This window comes from Physeter macrocephalus, chromosome 12, assembly GCF_002837175.3.
Source record: "Physeter macrocephalus isolate SW-GA chromosome 12, ASM283717v5, whole genome shotgun sequence".
Classification (NCBI taxonomy): domain Eukaryota; kingdom Metazoa; phylum Chordata; class Mammalia; order Artiodactyla; family Physeteridae; genus Physeter; species Physeter macrocephalus.
The window spans coordinates 48,997,306-49,019,210 of record NC_041225.1 but is presented as its reverse complement, the minus strand read 5'-3'; the positions used below and the strand labels follow the sequence as shown (position 1 = coordinate 49,019,210).

The 21,905-nt window shown below is 44.2% G+C and overlaps 1 protein-coding gene across 1 annotated transcript in view; it reads right to left on the bottom strand.

Moving 5' to 3' along the window:
• CAPN14 (calpain 14) overlaps window positions 1–7,640 on the bottom strand; it is a 30,766-nt gene extending 23,126 nt beyond the window's left edge. The window contains exons 1-7 of the mRNA XM_007127889.2: window positions 7,629–7,640; window positions 5,596–5,665; window positions 4,617–4,735; window positions 4,345–4,481; window positions 3,790–3,964; window positions 3,118–3,174; window positions 1,288–1,373 (exon numbers count right to left, since the gene is read on the bottom strand). Of these exons, the coding sequence (XP_007127951.2) occupies window positions 1,288–1,373; window positions 3,118–3,174; window positions 3,790–3,964; window positions 4,345–4,481; window positions 4,617–4,735; window positions 5,596–5,665; window positions 7,629–7,640 (656 nt within the window). The remainder of the gene's footprint in view (window positions 1–1,287; window positions 1,374–3,117; window positions 3,175–3,789; window positions 3,965–4,344; window positions 4,482–4,616; window positions 4,736–5,595; window positions 5,666–7,628) is intronic.
• Between the last annotated feature and the right edge of the window lie 14,265 nt (window positions 7,641–21,905).

The following is a 21,905-nucleotide window of genomic DNA, read 5'->3' as shown; positions in this document are numbered from 1 at the left end:
GGACATATATACACTACCAAATGTAAAACAGATAGCTAGTGGGAAGCAGCCGCATAGCACAGGGAGATCAGCTCGGTGCTCTGTGACCACCTAGAGGGGTGGGATAGGGAGGGTGGGAGGGAGACGCAAGAGGGAGGAGATATGGGGATACATGTATATGTATAGCTGATTCACTTTGTTATAAAGCAGAAACTAACACACCATTGTAAAGCAATTATACTCCAATAAAGATGTTTTTTTTTTTAAAAAGAAAGAAAATGTGATCCATGACCACAAGTAAAAACAGACCTAGAAATAAGAGAGATATGATGGAACTAGCAGATAAGGACATTAAAACACCCATTATAGACGTGCTTCATGTTCTCAAGGATGTAAAGGGAACTATGGACATGATGAAGAGAAAAGTGAAAGATATTCTCAAATGGTATCTCTAGTATTAAAAAATATAATATCTAAAATGAAAACTACTCTGGATGAGACTAACAGCAGATTAGACCCTATGGAATAAAGCCCATCATTTTATTTAATCCTCATCACACCTCTGGCTCAAAGAAATTAAGAAGTTTGCCTAAGATCACACAGCTACCAAAGTTAATTTAACCTGTAATTTTTCTCAAAGGCAAGCACTTGTTTTCCTAAAAAACCACTACCAACAACATTATGATGCTATATTTCTACAACACTTTAAAATTTATATAAATCAGGCTTCCCTGGTGGTGCAGTGGTTAAGAATCCGCCTGCCATTGCAGGGGACACGGGTTTGAGCCCTGGCCCGGGAAGTTCCCACATGCCCATCTAAGCCGGTGTGCCACTGAGTCTGCACTCTAGAGCCCACATGCCACAACTACAGAAGCCTGCGCGCCTAGAGCCTGTGCTTCACAACAAGAGAAGCCACCGCAACGAGAAGCCCAAGCACTGCAGCGGAGAGTAGCCTCCACTCGCTGCAACTAGAGAAAGCCTAAGCGCAGCAATGAAGACCCAACATAGCCAAAAAAAAAAAAAAAAAATTAATATAAATCTTTGGATGCCATTTTTCCACATAGACCCAGTCCCTCCGACAATTCTCTTTATTAATGTGTAATAAATAGAGTGTAGTACATTCTATCAGGAGTAATATTCCACTTATTTTTCTGAGCCTTCATTTTTTCATCTATAAAAATGATTAAGTGATAATGCATATGGGAAAATGTCAAAAGCACTCATGTGAATTTGTGTGCCAAAGGCAGCCTCCTTTGCAGCCTTTACCTACCCCATCCTCACCCCTCCCAGCCAGTCTCAGAAGTTCACCTGTCACTCCAGTCTCCTTTCCATTCCACTCTTCCCCAGGGGTTCCGAAGCTTGACTAGGTACGCAGGTCCATGTTTGGAGGTCACCTGTATAAAATGAGAACCAGTCCAGGTGGCTGGGCTGAGTGCCAATAGCAAATGTTGCAAATATCTGGGTGAGATTCATGCCTGCAGATGAGACCTTGAACTGAACGATCAAAGGCCCTGGGAGTTGGTAAGAGGAGAAAATGGCTCTGCTGCTCACTAGCTGTGAGACCTAAGGCAAGTTACTTAACCTCTCTGTGTCCTTTTCCTGATCTGTAAAATGAAGCCAATAGTCACATCTACTGCAGTGAATTGAATGGGTACCCTCCTCCAAAGATACGTTTACCTAGAATCTGTCAATGTGATCCTATTTGTAAAAAGGGTCTTTGCAGGTGTAATTAAGTTAAGGATCTTGGGACAAAATCACCCTGGATTAGGGTGGGTCCTAAATCCAATGACAAGTGTCCTTACAAAAGAAGAGAAGGGGAAAGACACAGAGGAGAAGGGCGTGTGAAGATGTAGGCAAAGACCGGAGCTATGCATTCCAAGCTGAGGAATGCTGGGAGCCACCCTAAGCCGGAATAGGCACGAAGGATTCTCCCCTACAGCCATTGGAGTGAGTACGGTATTAAGGACACATTGATTTCTGACTTCTGCCTTTAAAAAACACTGTGAAAAATAAATTTCTCTTGTGGCAGTTTGTTATGGCAGCCCTAGGACACTAATACACCTACTCATAGAACTGGTGTGAGGATTGAGTTAACATTGGTAAAGCAGTTAGGACAGTATTTATCACATATTAAGTGCTAAATTTTGTTAAATACCTTTGTTAAAGAAATATAAAATCCTAAACATAAATATTTTTAAATATAAATTTTGTTATCTAAATATGAAAATAAAAGTTCTTGACACACACAAACATGACTGATGGAGATCTAAGAGAAAGAAGAAGTCAGGTGCAAATGGAGTTGAAAAAGTCTGAAACAGAGTTAAAGGGAATTGGAGGACTTTGGGGAAGTCACACTCTCTAGAGGATAGCAGAGGTTCCTTAAGATTCAACCTGCTGATTCCTTATCTCTGTGCTTTGCTCCTGTCCTCCCTCCACCAGGAAGGCCCTTCTCCCGTCACACAAATCTACCCATCTTTCAGGGGCCAACTCCATGTCACCTCCTCTATAAAGTCTTTTCTGATTTCCCTCCAACCCAACCAGGTAAATGTCTTCTCTCCTACCTCTAAACCCCTAAAGCCTTTTACCATTGCTTTCTTCTTTCAGTTTCTACTTTGCTTCCCTATCAAATATGGTTTGCCTCCATACTTGACTGTAAGCTCTTTGTAGGCAGGGTCCCCGTCTGGTTCAACTTTCTCTCAATGTTTAGTAGAGCTCAAAAGATGGATAGCATCAGAAGGAAACTGGGAGACTGTGGGAAAAGGAGCATGTGGGAAAGAAGCAGGAATTTGGAGGGAAAACCCAGATAGAAAAGCTATCAATGGCAGCCTAGAGCGAAGTGAAGCTCAAAGACGGGTTGTGAGGCCCAGCAGGGCTAGATGGCTGATTGGCTGGGACTGTCAAGAGAGGCTGGGATGGTGCGATGGAGGTGGCAAAGGCTGGACCCACCACTTCACCCCAGAGAAGCGGCACGGAGGTCCGGGGAGCCTACTACCTGCTTTGGCAGGCCTACCAGAAAAACTCACCTCCTAGACTGGGCACAGACACCAAAGTTCACCAAGATGAGGCAAGGCCTCGGTGAGAAGGCCCGGGAGAGAAGGGAGAGGTTGAAGGGAGACAGAGGGGCTGGGTTCCACCCACCTTCCCGACCCCTGTATAGGCATGGCCTTGCACCAGCCCGTTCTTCAGCACTCTCTCCTTCTGCAGAGACAGAGAGCTCCTGTCAGCACTCTGCCGTGTACAGCTAACTTGGGAGCTGGGGGGATTTATTGGCTGGAGCCAGGGTTTATGGGGAGGGCGTGGGAGAGACCCATGCTGTGTTTCCTTACAGTTTTCAAAGCTCTTCAGCACCTGCCGTCTCATTTGAGCCTTTCAAGAAGTCAGGGTGCCACTCCGCAGTGATTAGCACCCCACCTTCCCGAGGGCAACACAGACTCAGAGCTGCTAAGTCATGTGAGGTGACACGACGGTCGTTAGCCGAGGCAGGGCTGAACTGAGGGCTTCCTACTCCACTTCCGGGTTCTTGTTTGTTACGAAATTAGGCAGCGACAGCTAGCGGTGCTGGTAAATGGCCTTGCATGTGGTTGACCCTCAAGAATTGTTAGCTCCCTTCTCTGAACACCCTCTGTATTCTACGGTGTTCTCGCCTGCCCCGGGGGGCTCAGCTCTGCTGTTCTAGTTTGAACATTAGGGCTCTGGGTGCGGGAGTTGGTGGAGTCCGGGGGCCCACACTAGGTGAGAGCAGCAGCTGGTGATCGAAGGGGATGGAAGCAGGGGAGGAGGCCGTCCTGCCAGGGTGCAGCCCAGTCGCACCCCTGAGTGGGTCTGATAGCCAGTCAGCGTTCTGCTGTAGGTGGCTCGGGTTAGGATGTCCCAGAGGTGGCCAGGGGCTTCTGCCGGGTTGATGGTCATTGTCACCCCTCCAGTGAAGTCCACAAGGGCTTCAGATACCTGTCCACGCTGCGAGTCTTCATAGGAGCCGGAGAGCCTGCCCAGGGAAGGCATAAGCATGGGATAAGGGAAGGGTGTTTATGCTGTAGCCTGGGATGGTCCAAACAAGTCTAGAGAATCCCTCGCTTGGTTATTTCCTGGTCATGTGTCTGCTATTCCTTCCTTCCATCCTAGGGGCAAAAAAAGAAAATATATACTCAGAGTTTCTAACCCTATTAAACAACTCCATCCATTAGGGAAAGGTAAGACTCTTGGAAGCATGTTCCGATAGAGTGACTTCTATATTTGCTGAGATGTGCCTCATCTCTCACTGGAGAAACTTTACTGCTTCTTCCTCTTGTCCTCCCTCAACATTGATGAGAGGCAGACAGAGGCAGAGGACGTGGGAAGGGCTGGGAAGGAAAGGGGTTGTCTTACTTAGCATAGGCCTTTTCCAGAAGAGCTCCCCAGAACAAGTTCTTGTAGGTAGAAGAGACAAAGACCAGCTGGCCAGCCTCATTCACAGGCAGTCGGTCATCTACCACCGCTGGAACCCACTTCCCAAAGTGCCAGAACTGGAAGGGGAGACTGCCCGCTGGTGAGTGAAGACTGCCATGGAGGACAGTCAGCCCAGGGAGCAAAGACATGACTCTTCCAGAACCCTCTTTCCTATGGCCTCCTCCAGGCTGGGGCACCAGGAGGACACTCACCCAGAACCGGAAGATGCCAGCATACTTCTCAGTGAAACTCTGATTCGGGGGAATGACATGACTCAGGATGTCCTGGTGCAAAGTCAGAGCTTGCAAAGCTGCCAAGAACCAGCAGTCGCCTAAGCCAGGTAGCACACAGTATCCACATGAATCTGCTGGACATGCGTGCACAGACCACAGTGTCTGCATGGGTGTACTGTACAGGCCCTCACATGCTACAAGTGTCCACAAGAATCTACTGAGGACTCATTGCATGCAAGAAATGTCTGGTGCCAATTGCTATCCTCTCTGGGCTTGTAGCCTAGTTTAGGAGAAGGGAATTCTACATCGGGGTGGAAGATGGTGAGTGAGCAGAATAGAGGGTGGGGAACATTGTCTGGAATCCAGACTCGACACCAAGAACCGAACCATATTCCTGGACCAGCTTTTAGCTTCCCCATGCCCCAATGTCAGGAACTTGGACCCAAACACAACCAAACTTTTCTAAGGCCTGCTTCTGTAACTGATTTATGTTCTTCTGAGAAAGCCTCAACCCTTCTGGACTCCATTTCTCTGTCTGTGAAATGGGTATCACTACACGTGTGCCTTCCCTCATGGCCAAGGGTTTTTCTATTCCTCTAAAAACAAAGTTGGGTTGAGGATAGATCTGCTTGGATTCTGGGGTATCTAGTGACTGGTGTGCCAAGAAGGACCCATTACAGGGACTAAGGTAGAGTGAGCACATTTTCCAAAGATGAAACTTAGACCTGTAAACTGGTAACAAGGATGATCGTTAGGCAAGGTGTGGCATTCCCACGCATCCTCAGGGGACCAGTTGTGATCATTTTCTCATCAAAGGACAACATGTCAAGGTAGAGTTCAGGGTGGCCATTTCCCCTGTTGGGCTCTCTCAATCCCCCTCCTCCCCACTCCAGCTCTGCCTTGTCTGGGTTGGGCCGGCTAGTGCCAGTCGTGTGTCTCAGGGGCTGTGCAGACTTACCTACCAGTCCCTGGCACAGATCCAGCCTTTTGGCCTTGGCGGAATAGAAGTGGGGATTGCTGTGCAGCTCCTGTAGGAACAAACAGAAATGTCCTTCTGAGCGAGAACAAAGAAGCTCCTGGAGCTACAAGGACCACAGTTTCCCATATCCCCAAACTGGACTGCTGGGGACATAAATATAGAACATATGTGAAATCAGGTCTGTTCCAGAAAATCAGGCATAGAGACTCTGCCCGCTGTATTTCTCATTCCTTCTTGCAGCTCATGTTAAGTGAGAGTCCTGGAGAACCCCGTGTAGATATTGAGAAGTAGCACTTGTATCAAGAATGCCTTTTCTTGGAGCATCTGTGAAACATGGAAGCACCTCTCTTAGGGGGTGTTCTCATTTTTCCTAGAGATCTTCTCATTCTCCTTATTCTCCCCCTACTCTTCCTTCCCACTCCCAACCCCCAGTCTAACGGCCTCTTTGTCTTCCATGCTGAGGTGCAGGCTTCGGGGGGAAGAGGGGGTGGGGGCGGTCTCTGCTCCACAGAAGGCCCTAATCCCTCCGTCTTTGCACGTGCACACTTCCCTCAAGGTCAGGTGAGTGACAGACTCACTGCATCAGCAGTTCCCAAGATATTCTGGGAGAAGGAGAATCTTGGCTGTCATCTAGTTTAGGAGGCTCACTTGGGAATTTCACACACAGTAGGGACTTAGTAAGTCGGGGGCTACAGGCTCTGATGGCAACGGCTGAGCAGGGAACAGAAAAGGGGGGAGAATCTGTAGCACAGATTGACTTCATTTTGTTCACTAGCCGTGTCTGGGAAATCTTGTGTGTTAACCAAGTTTGGGGGAGCGGGATTGTCTTTAAACACACCAAGAAGTTGCCTTTTAAAGGACTTGTTGATACGTTTTATGAAGAGAAGAACACTTGTAAAGTGATTAATAGCTTCTTCAGGATGGGGTCACACACACACATACCTTATCTTTAAAGAAGTATTCCTAAGTCACCTTCAGGAGAGTCTAGACCCAGATGCAGCCCGTTGGAAGTTCTTGTGTGTCTTCTGTTACAAGCTGTGGAAGAAATTGTCTCATTGCCATATTGCCACAGCTCTCTACAAAGGGCCACATGGGTCTCGGTCATATATGGAAATGCACTTTAACTGTTGTAAGGGAGCAATGTTGGAGCAGACCGGTAAATGAACACACTAGCCAGGACACAGGTATTAGCGTGTGCAGCCTAAAGACACGCTGCCTGGCCTGAGAGCTTTCTTGGCTCCCCAGGGTGTTGGCCTCATCCATCATGTTCTTCAGGTCGGGATTCATTTGTCCTCAGCAAATCAGTAGTCAGAGCCTCAACCTTCACTTTTCCCATGTTGGCTATGCTTGCCTTCTCTGTAGATGCTGAGGCAAGAGAGAGCCTTATGGTGGGGAGGGGGATCCCTGGTACTCATGACCCCCAGGAGGCCTTAGAATGTTAACTGGCTGGTGAACATGGAGCACCATCACCAGGTGAGACACTGGGTCTCTTTCACGCCTCGGGTCCCTGCCCTGATGGTCAGTTCATTCAGATGTTTACTGAGAACCTACTACGTGCAGACACAGTACCATGCTGGACACATACACTTGGCTCTTGACTCACCAGTAAGGGTAGAGTCGGGGCTCTGAAAAGGAAACAAAAGAAATAAGAAGCATGTCCCCGCTCACAGGTACAGTGGACCTGTAGAATCCTCCTGCGGGATGACTGATTTCCAGAGAGCTCTGGCATCTCACCACAACCCACAGAGTTGTCTCAGGTAAAATTGGAATAGAAACCTAGGCTCCTTGCACAATGGCTCCATCTACATGATTAAAAGGCATCGGATGGAAAAAATGATCAATTCCATTCTCTTGACAGTCGGAACAAAAGAACAAGTCTAAGAATCAGCACTGCCTGATTTATCTTGGGAAGAACTATCCTTCTTTTGTGTAACAGGCATTGTACAGTGTTCATGGTGTGCCAGATTTGGAATTAGAAAACCCAGGAGGTGGCTGGGTTTGTCACCTCTTACCTGTGTGGCCATGGGCAGACCACTTACCGTGCAGGAGCTGGCTGCCTTACCTACAAAAAGGAGATGACATATACTGTGCCTACTCTCAGGACTCAAAGAGACAACGATGTGAAGTGGCTTGAATAAACTCTAAAGCAGGGGATGGCAAACTATGGTCCATGGGCCAAATCTGGCCCACCATTGGTTTTTGTAAATAAAGCTTTATTGAAACACAGCCACACTTACCCATTTATGTACTGTCCATGGCTGCTTTTGCAATATACATTACAAAAGCAGAGCTGAGTAGTTAGAGCAGAGATCATATGGCCCACAAGTAAAAATATTTACAGCCTGGTCCTTTACAGAGAAGTCTGCTCTAAAGCACTACCTAACCCAGGTGGATTGTTTCTGAGTGGCACTAGGCACAGGGGTAAGCTCCAAGGAGGAATTCACAGAATAAAATGTGGTTAGTTGAATCCGTCACTGAGAATTTATCTTAATGCAACAGAATTTTATCTCTTACTGATTTTTTTTTTTTTTTACAGATTCAACATTTTCAGTTACATTTGTGTCTCAAAAAGACTTAAAGATTTGGCTTGCCACTTCTCTCTGCTAAAGTCTGGTCTCTAATGCATGTTTTAGAGGTGATGATATCAGGCATTCTTGAGCAGTTTTCGGGTGGTTTTGTGAGTACTGATTATGAATAGGAAAACCCACATCTCTATGTACAGATCATGACCGGTTCATAAAAGGGGAAATGATTTTACAAAATTAACAGTTGGAAAGGATCTTGAAAGTTTTTACCATTTAGATATCTATCTGTATTTAGATAGAGGTTTTTTTTTTTTTTTTGCGTTATGCGGGCCTCTCACTGTTGTGGCCTCTCCCGTTGCGGAGCACAGGCTCCGGACGCACAGGCTCAGTGGCCACGGCTCACGGGCCCAGCCGCTCCGCGGCATGTGGGATCTTCCCGGACCGGGGCACGAACCCGTGTCCCCTGCATCGGCAGGCGGACTCTTAACCACTGCGCGACCAGGGAAGCCCTAGATTGAGTTTTTAATAGAAGACCCCAAGACATTGCCTTTCAGGAAACAATGAAGGACGTGGTCCAGCTATGAGATATTGAAGGCAAGAGTATTTTTTTTCCTGGATTTGCAGAGCCCATCATTGTATTATGAAAAAAGAGGTGGTTGATAAGTGTTTGCTGATTGACTGACTGACTGACTGAATGAATGAATAGATGTTTCTTCATTTGTAAAATGTAGAGAATGGTAAAGGCTGCCCTCTCCACCCCTCTTGATGTGAAGCTGAAAGGAGAAAAGGACAGGAAAACTTTCTGTGAGCTCTCAACCATTCGGCTGCTCTTCTGTTGTTCTGATCACATCCCTGGAACTAGTTTAGGCTGAGAACTGTTTTCACAGGCCTCCTTAATAGCACTCCCTCCTCATCCAGGCTGGCTTTAGGGCTCCATTCCAAGGAGGGTATGTGGGATCTAGGGCAAAGTGCCCTGAGGAACAAAGTAAAATCAAGGTCAGCCTTAAGGAGTCTCCATAGTGACCGCGCACCGGGAGAGTAGACTGGGGCCTGGGGCAGGGATTAGGGAAGGAGAGGCAGGAAGCCCTCTGCCTTCACTGGTGATGCTGTGTGGGAGGGTCCTCTGGGGTGACTGCAGGACCATTTGGAGAAATAAGAACTTGGCTGATGGAGCTCCGTACCCACTCCCAACTGCCTTATCTTCCTTCTGACTCTGTGAGACATTACACAGCCATAGATCTCTGTAGAAGTGCAGACACCCCCAGACTCCCCCAGAATGTAAGAGTGCACCTTGAGTTGCGACGTAAATTTCTGAGGGCTTCTCAACATTCACGCGGCCCATGTGGAAGCCAGACCCTGATGTCACTCTTTGTAGGTGAGCTAAACGTTGGGCTAGAAGGAAGTTGGTGGTCCTCCCTTTCAGCGGCCCTGTGTAGAGGTAGGACCTCCGAGCAGTTTCAGTGGCTCTTGGCCGTCCAGCCTGACTGGCGTAAAAGCCCTGGGGCATCTTTTTGGCACATCCTCTTTTTTTACTTTTTTACAGGCTCCTAGACTGGAACCTCAGTGGGGTCACACCACTTGCTTCTTGCAGTTCTTACCATCCTAGTCTTGGAGTCATTCCCTGCTCTGATTTCTCCAGCACCTTCCACACTTTTAAAGGACCACCTTTCTGATTTTTCTCCTTTCTGGACATTTGAAAACACACCTGAATAGGAAGGAGTTTTAAAACAGATGTAAATGAGTTCCTCTTAATTTTTTCAGGAGTATTTGCATCTTAAGAGAGTCACAGGCTTTGAACTGCATTATTTGATGAAACAGAAATAGCTTTCCTTCCCCTGATTCACACAGAGCATGGCCTCAAACCCAAATGGTCAGGCTCTCAGCGTTTGGGCCCCTTTCTGGGTAAACAACCCGCAGCACACACCCTCTGCTCTATTCCAACACACCTTTCGCTAGCACACAAACACAAGATGTGTCTTGCCCTCTCTGGTTCAAACTGCATCCATTTTTCAAAGTTCAGGTCAAGTTTCCCCTCCTCCCCAGAGCCTCCTCCAGCTTTCTAGCACGTTTTATTTTCTCACAGCTGAGTTACCTCATTGATGCACAGATTTTTTACACCTCAGGAAAGGTATCCTAAGGATCTCTGAGCTTGTGTGACAGTATTAAAAGGAGACTGCTGCAAAAGAAGACACCATGAAAGAACAATCCCAAGTCTGCTATGACCTGGGGAGGACAATGCTGGGTGACAGCACTTCCCAGCCCCCCGAAACCTTGGTCCTGGACTTGAGGAACGGGTGGCCTCGCATCTCAGGCTATGATTTGCACTACTCCAGAAAATCAAGCTATGCAGTTAGAAACCCAGGCAACACTTCAGAAAAAGGACGTCAATCAAAAACATCTTTCACAAAAACTATTTGGCAGTCAGTACTAAAGGTAAACATATATACATCCTCTGATACAGCGATTCCTGGATATTACCCAACAGAAATGCTTACATCTGTGTATCACAAAACATGTACAAGGATATTCATAACAGCATTATTCAAAATAGCCCTGAACTGAGAACTACCCACAAGGCCATGAACATGGATAAATGATATTGGGGAAGATTCACACAGTAGAATGCTATAGAGCATTGAGAGTGAACAAACAAGGACTACACGCTACCATACAGATGAAAGTCACAAACTTAGTGCGGAGTGAAAACACCCAGACACAGAAAGTCTATGATTCCATTTACATAACTTTCAAAGAAGGCAAAACCAATCTATGTGTTAGAAATCAGCTTAGTGGTTACCCTTGGGGTGGAGAGATCTGGCCCCAAACCAATTATGCCACTAATAGTAAAATAGATTCTATTCCTTTCTACTGATTGTTGTGATGTCAGTAGAGAGATTTACAAGGGAGATTGAAAAGCAATACATTCTACTCATTTAAACAAGTCTTGCTTGACTGGACACCTCCCCATGGGCCCTCAGTGGCAGGGGTGCAGGATGAATCAGAATTTCCGCCCCCAAGGACATCACAGGCCAAGAGAGAGGGCTCTCCTCTCTTCCCTGTGAGGTTTACTCCGTAATGGTCAGTACCCAGCCCATCTAAGAATCCTCACTCTCCAAAGTCAGAGATATGCTCCCACCCTGCCAGGTTTGGAAGATTTCCCCAGACCGAGAAACTTAAGTCCACTTCACTGGCTCAAAGTTAGGATCACCGTTCTAGCCCTGAGCTCCTGTAGACTGAATGTGGCATGTCCGGAACAAAAGTGTTTAACCTCTATCCAGGCTGCGTCCCACCCACACAAAGGGTATCTCCCTCTACCTTCCCAGGACAGGGTCGCCCACTGAGCTGAGAGCCGACGACCTTCCTCCGGAGCCGTCGCAAGCCTCAGATGCCCAGAGGCCAGCAAACTGCTCCAGCATGGTGATTTCTAGATTTCTCATCTAAGCCAGGGCTACTCCTTAGCACCAAACTGGCAACTATCATGTGAGGGACCATTTCGCTCGCACAGAAGGTGAGCATTGTCATCAGTGTTTCTTTACATCTGATTTCCCAGAGGACGTCAAACCAGCCTTGCTGCCTGTCAGCGCCCAGAGAGCAGCCTGTCTCCCGGGACGTGAGGACCCCACAAGGCCCCAGGACCCGTTCAACCCCCTCCCCAAATCAAGGAGGCTCAGAAGATCCCTGGAAAGGCCTGAGCCCCGGGAAATGACAGCACCTAGCAGCATTAATAATTCTACCAAATCAACATTGATGGAAATCAGAGCAGGATGGACCCCAGGAATCACCCAGGTCCAAAGGACCCCCTGATTTTAATGAGGAGACTGAGACCAAAGGGCTGAAGTCCACTGCTCTAGGTTACACTGGTGAGCAAAAGCAAAGCTGAGAACAACATTCACATCTCCAGACTCCAGACTCTTTCTATACACACTCTGACCTGCAAAGCTCATACCAGGAAAAGCAACGACCTTTCTCTCACCTTCTGAACCCAGACCTCACAGAGGCCTCAGAGGCTCTGGGCTAAACTGGACCCACTCTTGGAGCTAAAGAAATTTACCTGCACAGGAGATCTTGCTCCTTTAAGCAACTGGACAGGCTCTAATCCCAAAGCACATAGAACCCGGCTGCCCGAGACTACTCTTTATGTAAGGTCCTTTTTAGGCACAAGTGCTGGGCTGAGAGTCTGAGTTCCTGCCTTCCACAGTTTTGGTTCCTCCCCGCTGTGTGTTCCCTGGAAGGGAGGGGACAGCCCGGGGCTTTGTGATGACATGGTACAAATCCAGTTATTTTCTTAGAACAACATACAAACAGAACTTGTTCCAGTAATGCCTTGAAGAGAGTTAGTCAATCTTCTCAGTTCTAATCTAGGGAAGGTATTTGGAGATACGGCTTAGAGCATTATAGCATTGCCGGAAATAATACAATTATTATTTTCCTTTGCAGTCTTCAGAGTCTGATGCAGCTTTTCCTGCAGAGGAGGAACTTTGTGACTCCTTTTTGCTACTGAGATAGGGGAGATCCCCCTCTCCCTTCCCAAATCTGCTCCCCAAATCCCACTTTTCTGCCTTCAATTTTGCCTTCATGTCTTTGACCACTCAAAGCTAGAGATGTTGACCCCTATTGATTGTTTCCTTACATTTCACACTGGCTATTCCTCCCTCAAAACACGTCCTGGTGTCCACATGGTTGCTCCTTTGGGAAGACTTCTCCTGGGTTCCCAGCACAACTTGCACAGATTTTCTTCCTGGTGATTAAGTCAGTTCCAGCTTGTCTGACTCCACGCTTGCACACCGTGGATCCCTAGGACCTAGAGCGATGGCTGGCACCCAGTGAGTGCTCAGTACATGTCAGTAGAATTAAAAGGTCCCTTACCTCTAGAACTCCTCTCCCTTCCTACCTGCTTCTCTGCAGTGGCCTTTTGCCCTGACTCTAATCTCTCACACCTCGATCTTTCTGTACAATTATCACCTCACTCATTTGAGTAATACTGATAAAGAAAAGAGTACTGATAATAATAGCTGGTATGGACTGAATGTTTGTGGTGTCTTCCCCAAAACCCATATGTGGAAGCCCTAACCTCACAGTGTGTCTGTATTTGGAGTAAGGAAAGAAATGAGTTTGTAGTGACTCAGCCCTGATCCGATAGGATTAGTGTCCTTAAAAGAAGAGATACCAGAGGCCTCTCTCTCTCTCTCTCTCTCTCTCTCTCTCTCTCACTGTGTACCGAGGAAATGCCATATGAGGGTGCACTGAGAAGGCAGCCATGTACCAGCCAGGAAGAGAATTCTTGTCAGAAACTGACTCTGTCTCTTCTTACCCAACTTCCTGGTACTATTCTTTCAAAGAATCCGCATGCTGTACACAAGAAGGACCTTCCCACTAACTTCAGTGCATTCTCTGAAGTATCTCCTTCCTTTTCCTCCAATCAAACTTCTCATTCTTTTAGGGCAGTGGAAAACAATCTGATTGAACTAGTTCTCACTATTGTGTGAAGGGGCTCGCAAATCCTTATCTTCACCCTAGGTATTTGCGTTTTAAATAGAAAACTCCTTGCCCTAATCCTTGGTGGTTGGAATCTCAGGCAGTGAAATAAGAAGTGAAAAAGTCCAGGAGAGGAATAAGTTAAGGTACCCAGTATAGTGAATAGTAACTGTTCAAAAGTGTTCACTCTTGCTTACATGGATCACTTACGTTATTATATTAGACTCACATTAAAAAACAAGTAAAGTGGGCTTCCCTGGTGGCGCAGTGTTTGCGCGTCCGCCTGCCGATGCAGGGGAACCGGGTTCGCGCCCCGGTCTGGGAGGATCCCACATGCCGCGGAGCGGCTGGGCCCGTGAGCCATGGCTACTGGGCCCACGCATCCGGAGCCTGTGCTCCGCAACGGGAGAGGCCGCAACAGAGGGAGGCCCGCATACCACCCCCCCAAAAAAAAGAGTGAAAAAAAAAAAAAAACAAGTAAAGCTGTTATGTGTCCAATACAATTGTAAATGAGAAAAACTTCTGAAATACTGTGGTTAAGATCTAACCACTCCCCACATTGATCCCCTTTTGTGCAGATATAAGAGTGAAACAAGAAAATCATGAGATATTATAGCTCTGGCAAGTGTTACTTATGGCAGCCCTATAGACGGGGTTTTGCGGTCCTGGTGGTTATGGCAGCACCAAAGCTTCATAAAACAAATTGACAGTATCTCTGACGTTTCTTCCCACTTGATCTTTATTCAGTTGGTTGTATGTATTTAAAACTAGGATCCAACAAGGAAAAGAGAAGAGATTTGATTTGTGAGTAGGAGAAAGGAAAAGGAGAAATTGGTGGTTCCATATATAACTTTTAAGCATTAGAAATTTATCCAAAAACCAAGATAATAAAAAGAGGCTTCGTGGGCGAGCTCATAAATTAAAAGTCATCTCCAAGGTTCCAAAGTAAATTCTAAGACCTAAGTTATTAATTTCTTCACACTGAAAATATATTCAGAATGTCATAGGAAAATATTCTTTAAGAAACTCACTAGGAAGTCTGGAAATAAAAACAGACAAGGTTTTTTTTCAACAGGAGGGTGTTTTCCTAAGTTGCCAGAGAGTTAATTAGAATTTCAAGGACACTTATTTCTAACCCATAACCCGAGTGAACTCCAATCGTCAAGGTGTGCTGTATCTGGGAAGGGCTTGGGGATGCGCTGGGAGTCAGGCAGATCAGGAGGCAGGGCAGGCATCAGGGCAGGAGGGTCTGGAATGGGTGAGGGCAAAAAGATGCAGAAATACAGCGAGGTCCAGCTCCAGGAAGGCAGCATCAGAGAGGCTCTAAAACAGCTATGGTGACCTGACCACAGAACACAGCTGGATTCCTAGAAAAGTGGCGGATGTAAGGCTGACCTCCGTCTCTTAGGGAAGAGGGTCTGAGGCAGGGAGCTCTTCTTGGTTTAGGATGCAAGGCAATTGCTTCTCATAGAAAACCATACAAACAAAAGAGCAGAATTATTGAAATAGATGTCAAGGGCCCATAAAATATCTAAATTAGGTCCTAGTTATTTCCCCAGTCTTGGGGCAGAATTGGTCACTAAATCTGGGGCGGATGGAGGTTACATGGAAGCAGAAGCAGGAGCCCTCCTCCATCACCCTCCATTCGGGTGATTGTCTTCTCTACCCCATTTTCTCTGACCTAATATTGGTCCAGGGGACCAGGTTTGTGTAGCAAGTTGGGTCTTACTGGGGTAATGCCTGGGACACACTTGTATATGACATATATATCATATACGTTATACAACATTTCAGTTGACTGGAAGTGCATTTTGGCATTTCTTTAGCAAGTTCATGAAACATCCATTAATCTAGCACTCTGGCCTCTTTTTTTTTTTTTTTAAACATACTTTCCCCCATGACCATCGGAAAGAATCTGATAACCTAATTCATGAAAAGAGGTGCATGACTGATGACAGTTTAATTGTCAAATGCCAATGATTCAATTATAAAATGTAGACCTTGAAACTTAGAACTTCATCTATTAACCATAAGCCACTAGGGGAGATCTTCCTGGCATGATGGGCCTTCCTGGTATCCCCCCCAAAATCACACAATTATGAAGTTATGGATTATTCTTCCAAACAAAGACTGTCCAAAGAGAGAAAAACAAAGGAACAAAAAGGTCTACATTATGATTTGTTTTTTTCATTTCTTTTTTAGCTCCCACTCTGGTTCCCTGACAGATAAAAAATGTTGTCTAGACTTCTTTCTGTCAAAGCCTCATAGTATACATTTCTTGTTTCCTGCCTCTATTCTTAATTGTGTTCTTGGCATTATTAAACTTGTCCAACTGACACACAACTACAGAGCATATTGCTAACGATTCTTCTTTCTGGCCCTTACTCTATTCCTGACATTATTTTGCTCTGAGTGTCTCACAATTTTACCTCTACTTATCTGTCGGTGTGGATTTGTTTATTTGTTTATTTTCCATTTGTCTCGTGCCCTGGGCTACCTTTATTGGCAGTACGTTTGTCTGCCATTAAGATGATCATGGCAGGGAAAACTGATTGCTGAGGAGAACAGTGCGGTTTCCATATTTCCTTCCAAGAGGTGGCGGCAAGATTTCTGTCAGGAAAAATGCTCTGATGGTAAATAAACCGTGACTAATCCCAGGGGTACAAAAATGAGTATGACATGGTTCCTCATGCCCAGAAAAAATCCAAGAAAGGAGGTGAAAAAAGTCCCAAAGCCAGGAGCATCACAGCCAGGGTGATGACTCCAATAGAAGTGCCAATACAGCAGCTCCAATTCCTGAGACTTCCGTCATGCATAACCGTCTAAAGTGATGTCTCTAGCATGGAAGCTTCCGGGTTGCCCATCAAAGGAAATCCTCACCTTTACAATTATGTCTACTAGCCGTCCTCAACCTTGCATTCTCTTAAAATAAGAGTTTCTGTATATCCAGAAAACAACACGCTTTTATGGAATGTGTGGCTTAAAGTTTTTAACAGGACATTGGCTGAAATTTATGTTGAAATATATTTTCCTCCTACAGTTCCATGGAAGGGTTTGTGTGTGCCTTTCAACACATAAAAGATCAAACATGCCTTTAAGCCAAGAGCCTAATCTCTGATCAGACTCAGTGTCTGGGCTTTCGAGGATGAGGCAGCAATTTTGAAAACGTCAGTTACCTAGTCACCCTCAGGTCTGAGCCTCCTAAATGCATGATGTGTTTTGCCTTGATCTGTCCTCTCTGGAATTTTGGAGTCTGTGTCCTAGAAAGAGCTTACACTTAGAGCCAGATAAACCTGGGCTTTGAACCCAACTCTAACCATTTACTGACTCAGTTTTATCATTTCAGTTTTATCATCTACAAAATAGGGATAATATATACTTTGTAAGATTAGTGGGAAAATTCAACTATTCATTTCGTAATGAATACAAAACATTTAGTCCAGTGGCTGGTCCATAATAAGCACTCAGTAAATTGTGTTTAAATAGTAATTAAAATTATTCCTTAATGATTGAATTTAGTGCTTACCAAGAGGTCTTTGGGAAACTCTTAACCCCTGGGACTGAATGTGAGCTGCCTGTCTACAGGATATCCAGGGGAAGCTCAGACTGGAGATATGAATGTTTAGGATTATTGGCATACAGTTGGTAACGAAATCTTGCAAGTGGGTAATAGCACAGTAGTAGATTGGTTGTTTTTGCCCTCACAGGGAACAGTCCTCCAAATATAATTTTTAAAATTTCAGTTCCTTAAATTATCCATAATACAACATAGTGACTGGTTCCCTTACTGTTAACCATACCATATCAGACCACATCTGGGTTTATCAATCAGTTCACCTACACTTCATAAAAACTGTGGCACATGCCCTGCTCTGCCTCGTTCTGGGTACTAAGCTTCTGTTCCGCTCTCTGGGAGAATCATGACACTTCGAACTGTCATGAAAACAAAGTAAGTCATCTGTGTGAGAGCAGCTAGCATAGGTCCAGCCATATAACAGGCTTCCAGGCAGCACTGAGTGTCCTCATCTCCTATGTTTGTGCTCATACGGCTCAAATCTTGTAATTATTTTTGGCAACTACATCTTAGTGTTGACTCACATTGAGTTTGCTGTCAATTCAATCTCATGTCTCACATGTTAAAACATGTGAGTTCTGTCCCATCCTGCAAAAGGAAACCCTTTGAGAAGATCCTGGACTGAGCTTCAGTATCCTTGTGGCTATCAGTAGATATCATTTTCCAAACCTACTGTTCCTCCTGTGGTCTCAGTTTCTATTCACAGCATCACCAACTACTCAGCCTTCTCAGAAACACTCAGAGCACATAACACAAATATGGAATTATGTATGTAGGATTCTATATACACACAAATACATGTATCTGTCAAATCTAAGAGGATGCTATATGCCAGATGCTAAGAATACTTTTTTATCTGACCCCCCCCAAAAAAAAGCATTGAAAAAGATCACAACTCCCAAGCCAAGGAGGTGAAAGAAAGAAGAATCCAGAGAGGTATCAGAATAGCACTGACATGGGGAACAAAAAAAGAAGGCTCCTTTTTAAAATTTCAACATTGTTTTGAAAATTCTGGCAAAATATGAAATACAATTATAAACCTAAGTAGTATTAATAAAGAAGAAAAACACTAGTTGATCCTCATTTAACTGGAAGACTAAGAATGAACTAAAAAGTACCGTATGAATGAGTTTTTTTGTTTGTTTGTTTTTGTTTTTTTGTGGTACGCGGGCCTCTCACTGTTGTGGCCTTTCCTGTTGCAGAGCACAGGCTCCGGACGCGCAGGCTCAGCGTCCATGGCTCGTGGGCCCAGCCGCGTGGGATCTTCCCGGACCAGGGCACGAACCCGTGTACCCTGCATTGGCAGGCAGACTCTCAAACACTGAGCCACCAGGGAAGCCCATGAATGAGTATTAAGTAAAAAAACTATACATAAGATAAATACTTTTAAAAGTAATGGCATTCCTATATATAGCAATAAGCAGTTAGAAATTATCATAATAGAAATATCTTTCATAGTAACAATAAAAATATAAAATAACTGAGAATAATCTTAAAGGAAATTTTTTTACCTATTTGTAAACTACAAAAACTTTACACGGATGTAAAAGAACAAGTGGAAAGCTGTATCATTTCTTTGGATTGAACATTTAAATATTAAGAAGATGTTAATTCTCCAAAAATTAATTTATAGTTTTATTGAGATTCTGATAAAAAATATCCCAATGATCTTGTTTTGTGGGGGAGGGAAGAGATGAGGAGAAGGTAATTGAGAAAACATCTTCAAAATTAATCTGGATGAGTAAACACAGAGACATAAGATTAATGTCCTTATTGTAAAAACAAGGAAACTTTTTCAAAACAATGAGAAAAACAAAATGTTTTTAGAAAAATGAAGGGTAAACAAAAATAGACAGTCACAGAAGACATATAAATAGCTAATAAACAAATGAAAAATTTCAAACTTTTTTTGTAATAATATATACACTCATTTTAAAAAATGAGATATTTTCCAGTTCCCGAATTGGTGAATTTATTTAAATAATAACATACAGTGTTGGGGGAAAAAAAAAAACCCTAGGAACTCTAACATCACTGCAGTAGGGATATAAACTGTTGTACCTCTTTTGAAAAGCAATTTGGTGGTAAGTATCGAAAGAATTAATAATGTTCCCAATGGTTCCATTTATAAAATATATATTAAGTAAATAAAACCATGGATGAAGAATTATGTGCAAAGGTGTTCATCTTTCAGTGAAACAGAATAGATAACTCTGAAATAAAGCTTTTATTATTGTGGGCAATAATTCTGCCAATGACTTACATGTTCGTTATTTAGTATGCTTAATTAAATTAAGGAATTTCCATACAGTTGAATATTAGCATTCATTCCAATTAATTATTTGAATAGTTTTCCAGGATATGTGAAATACACATGGTATAATGTGTATATATATATATATATATATTTATATATATTTATATTATATATTTATATTATATATTTATATATATTTATATATAATATATATATAAATATATATTGAAATAAGATGGAAACTAATTTACCCCCAAATTTCATAATTACCCCCAAATTTCATAATTACTTTTCAATTAGAAGGAACAGAAGATTGAGAAAGAGAGAGAGAGGGGAGGAGGAAGGGGGGGGAAGACAACAAGAAGAAGAAAGTGAGACTAAGAGATTGTTAAAACATGTTAGTAAGGGAGAGTGAATATTCATACCAGATATTAAGATGAATCATAAGATTACAGTAATTTAAATGGCATGTTACTAAAAATAGACACAGCTCACTGAAACAGGATAACTCTGAAATAGGGCTTATATTATCCAATAATTTATAATAATGTGTCTTTAAGAAGACTTGACAAATCAAAAGAGAATGGAAAACTATTCAACAGAGAACTGGTAAAGAATCTGGAAATAATTTTGAATACATCACCACTCCACAACTTTATACCAAAAAAAAAAAGCTAATGATGAATTTTAAAGTTCATATAAAAGTTTCAAACTAGAGAACAATTTCAAGAAAATAAAAACTCAAATTCTTGAGCAGGAGAACTCTTTCCAAGTTTAATGTAGTAACGGGAGAAATCATAAAGAATAAAACCAACAGCTTTGGGCTTCCCTGGTGGCGCAGTGGTTAAGAATCCGCCTGCCAATGCAGGGGACACGGGTTCGAGTCCTGGTCCGGGAAGATCCTACATGCTGTGGAGCAACTAAGCCCGTGTGCCACAACTATTGAGCCTGCATTCTAGAGCCTGCGATCCACAGCTGCTGAGCCCGCGTGCCTAGAGTCCGTGCTCCACAAGAGAAGCCACTGCAATGAGATGCACACGCACCGCAACCAAGAGTAGCCTCTGCTCGCCGCAACTAGAGTATGCCCGTGTGCGGCAACGAAGACCCAACGCAACCAAAAGTAAAAATAAATAAAATTAAAAAAAAAAACCAATAACTTTTCCTATAAAACAAACTCAGTAAGCAAAAAAAAATTTATAATCAAAATTGAGAAGCAAAATACAAACTAAATAAAATAAAAATAAATACAGTTTTTAAATAGAGAAAAATCGAGACATAGCTGCTGAGTAGCAGACTTTTAAAGACAGGAGCAGGCTCTGCTTCTTCAGCTTCCACTGTTGTCTGCTTTTTTTTTTTTTTTTTTTTTTTTTTTTTTTTTTGCGGTACGCGGGCCTCTCACTGTTGTGGCCTCTCGGCTCCGGACGCGCAGGCTCTAGAGCCCGCGATCCACAGCTGCTGAGCCCGCGTGCCTAGAGTCCGTGCTCCACAAGAGAAGCCACCGCAATGAGATGCACACGCACCGCAACCAAGAGTACCCTCTGCTCGCCACAACTAGAGTATGCCCGTGTGCGGCAACGAAGACCCAACGCAACCAAAAGTAAAAATAAATAAAATTAAAAAAAAAAAACCAATACGCCAGGGAAGCCCTATTTTTGTATTTTTAAATAACGCTTGCTCCTATCGTCTGCCTTTATCAGGTTCCTTCTGCTGGTACACATTTTGTGATGGTCATAGCCTTATTGTTTCACAGTCATTAGCCAACTGCAGGCAATTCACATTTCCAGTCTCTCTGCCCATCAAGAGCCACTTCCCTAATGAGTCATTTTTGTATTTTTAAATAACGCTTGCTCTTATCGTCTGCCTTTATCAGGTTCCTTCTGCTGGTACACATTTTGTGATGGTCATAGCCTTATTGTTTCACAGTCATTAGCCAACTGCAGGCAATTCACATTTCCAGTCTCTCTGCCCATCAAGAGCCACTTCCCTAATGAGTCAAGTTTGGGTCCTGCTCCAGCACTGAGCTAGATTTCAAGAGAAATGACAGCTCAGCCTTCCTCATCAAGAAGCTTCGTCTACCTCCCCTAGTGGTGAGACAGGCAAGATTTACCATCTAGGAAAGATGCTCAAGACTTGTCCTTGTTCCAGGGTCCCTCTGGATTCCTGTGCTTTTGTCGTTTCACTGCTTTGTTACTTTTATTACCCAACGGGGGTTGTTTAGTGGGATGGCGCATTCAAGGTACTGCCTACAGGGACAGATTGATATTTCTGGGCTTGGGACCAAGAACTTGCTTCTGGTTTTGCTTTCATCAGGAAGCTCGGAGCCACACAAGCTGCTCACTTCTAAGGAGTACTGGGTGAGCTCACCTCCCCCGGACATGATCGCTGCACCAGCCACCTGCCCCTTCTCCTCCTATCTACTGCCTCAAGGGTTAAATTATTTTTCAGATTTCAGGAGATT